The sequence below is a fragment of the Triticum urartu genome, chromosome 4A (genome assembly GCF_056163025.1).
Source record: "Triticum urartu cultivar PI428250 chromosome 4A, HENAU_Tu73, whole genome shotgun sequence".
Lineage (NCBI taxonomy): Eukaryota > Viridiplantae > Streptophyta > Magnoliopsida > Poales > Poaceae > Triticum > Triticum urartu.
Window position 1 is genome coordinate 429,461,488 of NC_141876.1, and position 11,744 is coordinate 429,473,231.

At 45.3% G+C, this 11,744-nt stretch overlaps 1 protein-coding gene across 3 annotated transcripts; it reads right to left on the reverse strand.

The window, feature by feature from the left end:
* Positions 1-1,463: 1,463 nt before the first annotated feature.
* Positions 1,464-8,337, reverse strand: LOC125551903 (putative protein phosphatase 2C 21). Of its 3 annotated transcripts, none has more exons than XM_048715297.2 (11): positions 7,687-8,337; positions 5,801-5,918; positions 5,608-5,677; positions 4,955-5,060; positions 4,404-4,506; positions 3,818-3,937; positions 3,542-3,722; positions 3,383-3,459; positions 3,241-3,293; positions 2,273-2,327; positions 1,464-2,051 (listed from the first exon to the last, which is right to left on the reverse strand). In XM_048715297.2, the coding sequence occupies exons 2-11, from the start codon at positions 5,900-5,902 to the stop codon at positions 1,779-1,781; spliced, it is 1,140 nt and encodes a 379-aa protein (XP_048571254.1). In that variant the 5' UTR covers positions 5,903-5,918; positions 7,687-8,337; the 3' UTR covers positions 1,464-1,778. The 3 variants fall into 3 exon arrangements, with proteins under 3 accessions (XP_048571254.1, XP_048571256.1, XP_048571253.1); XM_048715299.2 differs by lacking the exon at positions 7,687-8,337 and adding an exon at positions 7,581-7,662; XM_048715296.2 differs by lacking the exon at positions 7,687-8,337 and having other exon boundaries at positions 5,801-5,944.
* Between the last annotated feature and the right edge of the window lie 3,407 nt (positions 8,338-11,744).

Genomic DNA, 11,744 nt, shown 5'->3' on the forward strand with positions numbered 1-11,744 from the left:
TTGTGACAATGAGGGTTTCCAATTCCCCAGTTGAAGGTACTGAATCCGAATAGGTTAACCTTAGGAGAAAGAAAAGTATGATTGTATGTTCTGCCCTCTTAACGGAAAAGCAAAAAAATATCTTGTGATGGCTTTGAGTAGATGATGGACATATGTAGCAAAGAGGCGGCTAGGGGAGCTTTGTGGGCCCACAGCGCACCCAGGGTCTAGGGCGTGTGGCCAAGGAGTGTGGGGCCCACAGCCCACCCGAGCCATATTCTAGCTCATGGGTATTTTCCCTCACAAAACCTTCATTTTTTTCGGCTCTGACAGCTTTCTGGCCCCCTTCAATGCAATCTTGCAAGAAGATAAAGATGAAATAGCCCCGTGAACATACATGGTAGATGAGCCTTCAACTTATTAAAATGTGATGCAAAATGCACATATCAGCACATCCATATTCGTGAAGCCACTGATCGAAGAGAATGGGATAGGTGGTGTGGCGGGCGGCCCAGGCTTCCCTAGCTGTGGGTCCATAACACGATGTTGGCTCGACAACAGGTGGGATTCCACAAGCCTGGAGGACGGGCCCCTCAACCTTTGACTTCGACGAGGCCATCATGTTGGTGTCCGCCTCCTCCTCCTTGATGACACCAGCCATGTCATGAGCTTCGAGGTCAGCCGTATCTCGTTGGCACAGTAGCTCCTCAAATGGAGCCCAACGGAACCACGTGATTCCCTATGCCCGAGGAGGGTGGTGAGATGGCGGCATAGGAAAAGGCCGAGGGCAAATCTAGAGGGGGGGGGGGGGTAGAAGGAAAGGAGTATCTATACATGCCTTGGTGGCAGTTGTTTCATAGCCGCTAGCAACATGCGGTTAGATAGGCCTTGTGTGTCAAGACATCTCGATAGAAAACGGTGCATGCAACGAGAAAAATGGCCGGCAATAACGGTGGGCACGTTGGACACATGATGGGCGCTATTAGTGGGCGGGAAACACGACTGCTAGAGTGGTACAAGCAACTTTATCATTGGTAGAGAGAGAAAGAAGCCCTCAAAGTTTACTCCCGCCACCTCGGTTTGTGTTTGGATTTTGGACTGCACCCAAAAACAGCGTCCCAACCTTTAAATATGGAGTCTACAATCCAGTTTCTGAATGAACTCCATAATTTTTAGAGATAGACATGGGTATAGAGATTCTGTTAGGATGAGTTTTCTCACCTCTATCCTCCACAATGACAGTTATTATGAAGAGAAGGAGTGTATGGCGAATATGGCAGAGCTCTAAGGAAACTCGTGCTTGTCGTTGAATTCCTTCCGTTTGATGCAATGCAGGCTGCTGCCACTCATATCTAAAGCTAACTGAGATCACAGTCTAATGCCCATTAATAACACTTGCATTATATACTTGATGATTCCAACTCAAAAATATATATACTTGATGATCCAAAAAGCACACCAGACAAGAAAACATAGAGAGCATAATACTGCATTGCGTAGAGGAATTATCATCAAGGCAGTAAACATCCATAGTTATACTACCCCATCAAGCATCTTTGATATCCAAGACAAGATGTGAAGAAGAAGAAAACAGAGTGCGTGAATCCAAGTGGCTCTCAAGCAAAATCTCCAGCGAAACTACAATGCAACGTATAGTAAGTAACAGCAACTGCTCAGACCCTAAGACACGAATTCTGTCTCCGACAAAGAGCAAAAATAGCACTGTAAACCATCCCAGCTCAGTATCACCTTTCACTTCTTGATCAAAAATTCAAAACTGTAAGTGCACAGCTCACCCATCAGTCCTGGCCGGCCTCAAACATATCCAAGCGGCCGAAGCATCCTATGCAGCCGTTGACAGAGCCGTCGTCGTCCTCATTTCCGTTGCTGCGCTGCCCCACTTCGATGCTGACCTCGATTTCGTCAGCCCTGGCTTCAGCAGTAGCAGTGGGGTTGGCGCGGGCGCCCGCCTTGAACTGAACCACTATCACGCTCATATTGTCACTCATTCTCCGGCGGCCCAGGCATGAATCAAGAAGTCTCTCACAAATGGCACGCAGATCTATCTCCCCCTGCGTTCATCACACCATATGTCAATCCAACAGGAACAACAATTCCATCTGCAAATGGAAACCAGCCCATGCATACAACCACCGAATGTTACTATGTGGAGTCATTCCTTCAACAACGTTATGCGAACCGATAAAATTTCTTTCATCCGGTAGGATGTTTCTTTTAAATGTACTGTTAATCTCATTGACAAGCAGAAAAAAGTTGAGGAAATAAGACTCACGGATTGCAAACGCTGCCTTACAAAATCAACCGCCTCTTGACTTGACTTGACATCCCTGGAGAAGAAGAAAAACAAGAGATGTGTAATTTTATTATGGTAATATATAAACGAAATTACTCCCTCCGTTCCTAAATATAAGTCTTTTTAGACATTTCAAATGGACTACAACATACGGATGTAGGTAGACATATTTTAGAGTGAAGATTCACTCATTTTGCTCCGTATGTAGTCACTTGTTGGAATCTCTAGAAAGACTTATATTTGGGAATGGAGGGAGTATATTACTATGAAACATGAGAACAAAGATCTGTCTCTATGGGTACTAGCAGATTGTGGTGACTACTCTCTTATTAGTTTTAGCATCCATCCACGTGGACGGAAAACATGGCACAACTCCTATATTGGAACAAAATAAATGCTTCATCAAGCACTAAGGTTGTTAAGAAGAGCAATCAAACATGCTACTCCCTCCGTCCGAAAAAGCTTGTCCCTCAAATGAATGTATTTAGTCCCAAGTTAGTGCTAGATACATCCATTTGAGACACAAGGTTGGGACAAGTTTTTTCAGACGGAGGAAGTACCATTTCCAAATAGCAAATCAACATGATGGAACCATCAAATTTAATTCATCTATGCACTACAAAGCAATAATTAACCCAGGAATTGACAGATGTTGCCCTTTCAGTAACTTGAACTCAGAAAAAGAACTTAATAGCCCCCGGTTCGAGAAATTGGGAACTGAATTACACATGGTGATGAAGTGGCTCAAACTCAGACCATTGTAGTACAGTGCGGATCGGACTTAACTGAACCAAAATGTAAAAAACGCGAGTGATAAATAATACTGGCCTAAGATGAAACAAGCATGTAAGGTAACTGGAGTGACTTTACTATGTATCAAGTATTTCATTTAGAATCAAGTCATCACAATGAAACAGTCTTTCGTGTTATTTTTAGCTCAGACTTACCAGATACCATCACTTGCTATAATAAGAAATTCAGTATCATCAGTTATGTCCACCTAGAAAAATATATGGTGTTATTTCCATCAAAACACACTCATCAGAAACAAATTTACACTGAGCTAACGCAACATAGTTACAAACTTACAGTGTGAATGTCCGGACTACTTGTCACAATTTGTTCTGCAGGAGACAAAGTTTTGTTCTGCTTGAATTGAAAATCACCTGAGATGCAAGTAGTCAAAATGCCCATCAGCAATGAATAGATTGTATCCAACAATGAAAGGAAATTAGATAAATACCATACCAATCGCTCTGGATATGGCTAATTTCCCCCCGATGCGATGGATGCCCAAGTCCACACTAACTAGTCGTCCTGTGAAATCTCTCTGGGGGTTCTCATCCCTGGTTACTTGCCCTCCTGCCCTTTCAATTCTCTCCCTTTCCTGTTGGAGGTCTGGCTTGTGATCGGTGGATAGATCATTTGCCTAAATGCATATAAGAATTGTCAGGCACTACCTGGACACATTCATTATGACAGGATGCCCCACTCAGAAATTTGACAAGAAAATAGTCACCATACCTGACCATTCCTTGAGAGTACACAACGGGAATCACCAATATTTCCAACAATAATCTGGTTACCTCTAATGAGAGCCACACATGCTGTGGTTCCTTCCTGTTGGGGGGGAACATAACGTTCCTGCAAAACAAATTCCAAACTGAGTAATACTACGGAAAATAATATTCCAAAATCATATGGGAAACAGACTATTAAGAAACAAAAGTAAGTAACACCACCAGGGAAGGAATTTGCCCATGTGCCCTTCGATAAAAGAAGCAAACGGTGTAATAAACAAATGATCAACTCAAACACACCTCAATTTTGGCAGTATGGTAACTACTAAGGTGCAATGAGAAACATAAAGGAACATCTGCCTTCCAATTTGGTAAACCAGACACTTGATGGAACACAAATTGGAATTATGAGTTAAATATATCAGTACCAACTCCAAAGCACATCGGGTAAACGTACAGTAGATCCTCCTTATCATACCCATCGATCCCTTCCAATTCCATATACACATAATAATATGAAGCATTATCCGAGAGATAAATTTTGTTTAATTTCTTCGACAGTTAAATGCTTAAAGAACATTCAGTGTTACCTCACAAAGAGCAGCCCTGAGCAAGTTTTTCAAAGTTCTACTACCAGGAGGATGAGCTGGCTCCCTTTTCCATTCATCCGATCGTTTCAACTTCTTATCAATTCTGCAACATGTGACAATAAGTGAACTTATGTAGCAATTGTAACTATGGAGGCATGAAACAATTATGTATTCCATATCCAAACATGCGACAATAAGTGAACTTAGGTAGCAATTGCAACTATGTTAGGAATGGGTATAACATTGGTCCTTTCTCGAACACTGTAGCATTGGCCCTTTTGCCTTCCAATATTGAACAAGAAGTGCATATATATGAGTGAAGATTATGTGAACATGTCTAGAGGCACTTAACGCTTGTTTTTTTGTGGGGGCCACAGTTGGTCATATTTTTAATGAAATTTTACAGGTGACTGTTATAGCTAAATTCAGAATTTTTGAAAAACTGCATGCCTGTGCCGATATTGTATGCGCCTGCACACACATGTTCCATATGTCACTTTCTTCTGTACTTATATATGTAGAGTACATGATTTAATCATCTAGAAAATAACCTGAAATACACATGCTCCAGTGCGGTACGCAGATTGTTGCCATAGTCTGGTTCCTTGGTGAGCTCAATATGAAATTGCCTTGAACAATACAATGCTACATCAGCTCCTGAAACAGAAACAAATAACTCTGCATGACCATCTTATATAACAGAAAACTAAGGCTGAATCAACCATATTCCTATACAAGGTCATATATCAAAACAGTGCAAAGACAAACACTAGCTGAAATATCCCTTCAATATGTGTACTACTGTAAAAAAGCACACTGAACTACTGAACATATTCCTAACATAATCCTCTCCTCTCCTAAAAAAAATAAGATCGAATAAATGTTTGGCCCCTCACTGTTTATATATCAGCTCAGACCCGATTGCAAAACTTGGTCATGCATGTTGAACTGAAGCATCATTGCGCAGTTGTTTCATCATGATTGTACAAGATTTTGACAGCCAAAATTTGCGACAAATAGTAAACGTACAAAGCATGCACATATATAGTGTAATACACAGATGCACATGATGTGTACCTTGGATTACTATGAATTATATGATGTTATGATAAGACTTCCTTTAAACAGTGCATGCAATGGTCAGTTATGCTAACAGCACAAAATTTTAGAATATGTTCTAACAGTATCAGAACGAAGATCAAACCTCCATGGCCATCATAAACACCAAAGAATGATGTGGAACTGTAACCATCTAGATCTAGGACAGCTGTGAGCTGCAAATAAGAAGGGTCCGGATCAAATTCAGTATTTCACCACAATAGCAAAGCAAAATTGATTATATACATCTGCAGAATTATCATCTCAACAATTTTACAAAGTACTGCAATATTACTCACGGCATCTTCCATTTCATCACGAAATCCTTTCATAGATGACGTAGCATACTTGATTCTGTCATTCTCTTCTCCAGCAGAACACTTGGTTGTTGCATCACCCATTGCTGGGTTTGCTTTCCTGAAAGATTTCAGTATAAACACCATAGCCTAGAAATCCTTACCAGCAAAAACTAGCATGTAAACTGAATGTACTGTCACTGCACTGCAGAACGCATATATATATAGCAGCAAACTTGATAGAAAAACAGCTAAATAACTCCCATCATGTTACTGCATGTGAACTGGAACTACACTGGCACACTGCAGAATGGAAAACATATCTATGCCGCTATTTGAATATATTATAGATTTTTCAATTGCAGGTTGGCAGGTTGGTAACTAATGCTTGGATTAAGGGCCCCTGGGTGCATAAGGTATGCTTATATAATCAGAAAATTACATTACTCAGGTGCACAAACACAATGCAGATCAAAACGGAATCAAGGCTTTGCCATCAACAGCATACATATCAAAATAACTCACGTCAGCACACTCATTCATAACAAGGAAGAACTTATAGATCTCAAGGTTGCAGTGCACGTTAGCACCACCAAGGAAGTACAGACAAGCTCAATTTCTGAGGAACTTGGAGGATGCGCGAGATACTACACGGAGATGGATTGAGAACAATAATTAATTAGCACTCCAGAGAGCGGAAGGACGAAGAGGGCGCTGTTTTTGTTTTCCAAGAGAAAATCCACACGCTGTGAAGGGACAAGAAAACGCACATGCAGAAACAGCGAGTTCTCGACACCAGAATCGTCAGAGTTGCCGATAGCAAGAGGGATAAGAACGATGGGAAGATCAAGAGTTGAAGAGTATCCAGTTCGGATGGAGAAGGGAACAGGAATAGAGATGAGCGTGGTGCTCGTGAGACTCCTCCTCACAAAATAAAACCACCATCAGCCGCCAGAGTAACAAGAGAAGAGCAGAAGCAACCATACAAGATGCAGAAGAGAGCGAACGGAGATCAACGATGGGGTTCCCCCAGAAATCGCCACCAAATGCAAGAGCAAGAGCAGCGTCGACAGCAAAAACGAACAAAATAGGACCGAAGAGGCGAAGAGAAATCACCACGGGGTCTCGGTGCTCCTCGTCCTCCTCCATGTCCAGGAAAATAAGCACCAAATGCAAGAGCAAAAGCAGCAGAGGCAGCAGCCAAAACGTAAACAGGACCGAAGAGGCGAACAGAAATCACCATGGAGTCTCGGTGTTGTTCGTCCTCCTCCAGGAAAATAAGCACCAAATGCAAGAGCAAAAGCAGCAGAGGCAGCGACCAAAACGTAAACAGGACCGAAGAGGCGAACAGAAATCACCATGGAGTCTCGGTGTTGTTCGTCCTCCTCCAGGAAAATTACCACCGAATGCAAGAGCAAAAGCAGCGGCGGCAGCGACAAAAACGAACCACGCAGGATCGAACAGGCGAACAGAAATCGCCACGGAATCTCGGCGCTGTGTGGCCTCCTCCTCCGAGAAAATCAGTGACCAGCTTGAAAAAAGCCGACGCAATGCAAGGAACACGAGACGGGAGCAGGCCCGAAGCAAAATCCGCACGCACGAAAAAAGAGGCCTCGACTCTGAAGATTCAAGAAGCGCAACCTTCTGCTCGATCAGCAGCGCCCAAACCGAAACGAGGAGGACGGAGGACAGAAACCCCACCACCGCCGCCGCATGATGCGACGAAGCAAGAACAGAGCAGAGGCGGTGGCGAGAGGAGGAGGAGGGAGAAGAAGAATCTTACCCTGCGGCTGCGGGGGTTTGGGTTTCTGGGGTTTAGGTTGGACGCGGACGAAACCAGAGAGGGGATGGGGAGGGAGGGGAGGGGAAATGCAGGTTGATCGCCTCACCTTTCCTTCCTTCCTTCGCTCCGGAGGATCAAAAGCGGGGCGGTTGTGCAGCAGAGCAGAGCAGAGTTTGCAGGCGGGCGCAGGCGCAGCAAATAAAGCACCCGCGGCCTCCGTCGTCTCCTTTCCTTTCCTTCCCTTCGCCCCCGTCGCGCGCGTGCGAGCGTCCTGAGCCGTTGGATCGCCGCCAGTGCCAGCTGTGGCCGATCCAACGGCCCGGGCGCGTGCCACCGGGCCCGCTCGACGAGCCACAGCGGGTGGGGCCCACGCGCGCCGCGCGCGCACCTGCCCTGTTGCCGTGCGGAGTACGGCGCGCGTGGAGGAAGTGCTCCTGCCTCCGCCGCCGCCGTTCCGCCATGCGCCCCTCGCCGCCGGCCAGCGACGGCGCGCTTCCTCCGTTGGTCGGTGGCCGCCGGCCGCCGCGCTCCGTGGAATGCCCGACAGGCGGAGGCCAGAAGAGCTGAGCTACATCGGCCTCCGCGGATCCCGGCGCTTGCCGTCGCCGCTGGTTGATGCCACTCCTTTGCCCTCTGCTCCGGCGCGGCGGGTATCCCGCCCGCGTACGCAGTAGCCTCCTGGGGTGGACTCCCGCTCGCGGCGCTCCCCCTCCTCGTCCGCCGGAACCCCCGAGCACCGCGTGGCTCGCCGGAGAAGTCGAGCAGTCACGGGGCTCGTTTCTGACGGCGGTTGTGAGCTCGCTCCGTCGTGCGTCCCGAATACGCGCACGCATATGGGCCTTTTTTTTTTGCTAACACACGCATATGGGCCTCTTCAGTGTGCTCCGTCCTAGCCCACACCACACTCCCTCAAAAAACGATTCTCAAAAAACAACGGTACCAACAACATTCCCACATGTGCTCTGGAATGTCTTTTACATGTTCAGATTTTTTTTTTTTTGCTAAAAAGAACATGTTCAGACTTTTTTGACAAGTTTTATTTATATGAACACGAACCTTTACAAAGTATAGGTATGTGATGCATGTACTTTCTACCAAGTAAAACGTTTGTTTCACCCGGCAGGTTTCTCAGTACAAATCTAATGCTTTCGTCTGGCGACATGTGTCGTGGGCCCTCACACGTCGCTCTCCCTTCCTTCCGTTTCCGAAATATCTTGACAGATTTAGTTGTCTTCTTCTTCCTTCACTCTCATCTCTCTCTCTCTCTGTGTGTGTGTGGGGGGGGGGGGGCACGCCACTGCTGACATGTTGTGAATACAACGACTACTGATGCAGGCCAGCTCGTTGTTTAGGCATGAGTGTTGCAAGCGCCCCACCGGTGTTGCAGGCCGGCCAACTAACCCACCAGTGTTGCGGACGTCGCCGGTGTGGTAAGTTTGGAGGGGTCGCCAACATGTTTGTTCATTGCTGCAGACGATGTAGTTGTGTTGCATGCGATGCGACACTCAAGACACTGTAAGCCGAACCATGGATCGATGCTGTAGTGGTGTTGTGAGTCAGACTGATTGCGGTTGCTGTATTGTAGTATGCACGCTCATTGCAAGCTCGCGGACATTTTTCTACAAGCTGGCAGTAGCGCGATGTTGCGGGCCGGACAACTGTTAATCTGGTGAGCTACACGCCGTTGAGAGAGCAGGGAGTGAGGATGTGCTTTGCAACATAGACAATCATTGCTGAGGTGTTGTGGGAGACATGCGCGGATGGGGAATGGAGCAATGGCAAGGTCAGCTCAACAAGGGGGGGGGGTTTCATGTTGTCTGAAACTAAGTGAATCGGCGGCTGGTCCAGTGGTCGCCTTCTGCCAATTATTGGGACTATATGAAGACAACCCACTCTGCTTACAGGCTATTGACATCATATGAGACCCAAAAATTACCTCTAAGCTTGGTATATAATTTTTGGAATCTTAACGTGTGTGCTGCTTTGGTAGATAATGGAAAAATCCAAAAATAAATAAATACCGGAACACCCAAAACTTATTCTGATTTAGAACATTGTTTACATAATTCGAGGGATCCAAAAGCCAAACATGACGACCTGGATTTAATCGTAACAAACTTTTAGCTATGTTATGAGCATCTACATTCGATTCCCTGCATTCATGGTAGAAGACAACCATCATCGCCTCCCAGTTGATAGGCCCAGAGAAACTTTGGGGAATTCTGTCGAACATGTCGCAGGCACCGATATCAATTTCGGCTAACAAAGGTAACCGAGGCTGCGACACTCGCTAGAGGCCGTGGGAAGTCATTGGAAGGGAAGCAGGGGCTGAAGGGGAGCCAAGGCGATAAACCAAGTTTGGTGGTGAAGGCGCCCAAGCGCCATGAGTTCGTCCCGGGCAACGCCAATGTGTTGGTCGTTGCTAGACTCGCGTATACGTCGCCTGACTCCTAATAGGGCTTGGCAGGTGGTGGCGGGGTTATGCCAACCATCTAGGGCAATGACGGGGTTGGGGGCAAAATCGCCAACATCAGGCGGCATTGTTTCAAGCTTGATGGGGATCACGATGGGCGGTCCCGAGCGATGGCTAGCGGTAAGGTTCGAGTGACTCTAGGGCAATGGCGGGGCCGGGGCGAAATTACCGGGACCAGGCAACATTGTTTGAAGCTCAATGGAGATCATGGCGGTCGGTCCCGAGCGATGGCTAGCGGTGAGGTTTGAGTGACCCTAGGGCAATGGCGGGGGCCGGGTTGAAATCACCGGGACCAGGCAGCATTGTTTGAAGCTCAACGAAGATTGTGGCGGGCGGTCCCAAGTGGTGGCTAGTGTGAGGTTCGAGTGATTGTAGGAGTGGTCACTGCAGCGGCTGATGATGGAGTCGCCCGACGCAAACCCGAGATTTGGCGGCGTGGTGAGGTGAAATTTCACTGAGCGACACACCATGATTTTTGGTCGGATGGATATTCACCTAGCGAAGACCCACAAAATATGGGTGCCTACCCATACTTTTTATTCCCCATGCATATATAGGTGTGAGCTAGTTTTTGGAGCAAAATACCAATATTGTTGGTTTTGGGTATTGGTTCAAATTTTGGGTGCTATTGGAGATCGAAAGTGCCATTCTAGAGCTCAAATGCTTGGAATGAACAATAAATTTCAACAAATTAAAAGTGAAATTGATTTTTTTACAAAAAAAATTCTCATAGGTGCAAATTTTCACGATTAAATGATATTATGGATGTGTGGACAAAAAACAGTGCTCCAAAATACTTTAGAAAAGGACGTCAATATCTTCTGAATGTTCGGTTTGGGAGGCTGTTCGGTATGAGGAAGCCATCCTCTCGAACAAAAACGTTTGATAGGAATGGGTGCTGGGAGCGAACTTGAACGACCACCTATGAGCTGAGTGGCCCTGGGGCTTTTTCAGCGGGAACAACGGCAGGATAGTTTGGGCCACAAAAAAGGTCCAGTTTTACTATGATGATACAAAAAACTTAAAAAGTGGTGCATAGACCTGAATTTAAATTACTAATTGGATGAAAACAAACAAAAAATAGTTGATGTCAGGTGTGATTGAACATAAGTTTGCCAAAACTAAAAATGACATATATGAAAATTTCCAACTGCCATTCACACATAAGTAGGTCCGCCATATCTTAAACACACAAGGACATTAACAAAATACCATGTTAGAACGTAAATGTTCATTGTGTTTTGAGAAGATGATCCAAAAAAAACTGAAAATATTGTAACAGAAGTGGCATGATAACAAATAATAAGATACATTCGCCATCGTAGAGAACAAAAAAATTGTGCCATGTATTGTTGAGTAGAAAGTGCCATGGTATATAGAGTATGTGTGCCATGGCACATAAAGTAGGTTTGCCATGAGTACAAAAAACTAAAATTGCCATAGGTTGTAAAGTTATTTGCCATGGCTGTAAGCTAAATTTGCCATGGACTATAGACTAAATTTGACATAAGTTGTGAAGTTCAATTGACGTGGGTATGAGTAAAAATTTGCCATGTGTTATAAAGTAAACTTGATGTTGGATATTGTACGTACTATTGTCGTGGTAAATGAATGTAAATTTTCCATGGCAATATAGGATGTAAAGTTTGTTTGCCATGGCAATGTAATTGAAGGCAAAAAAATTCCATGGA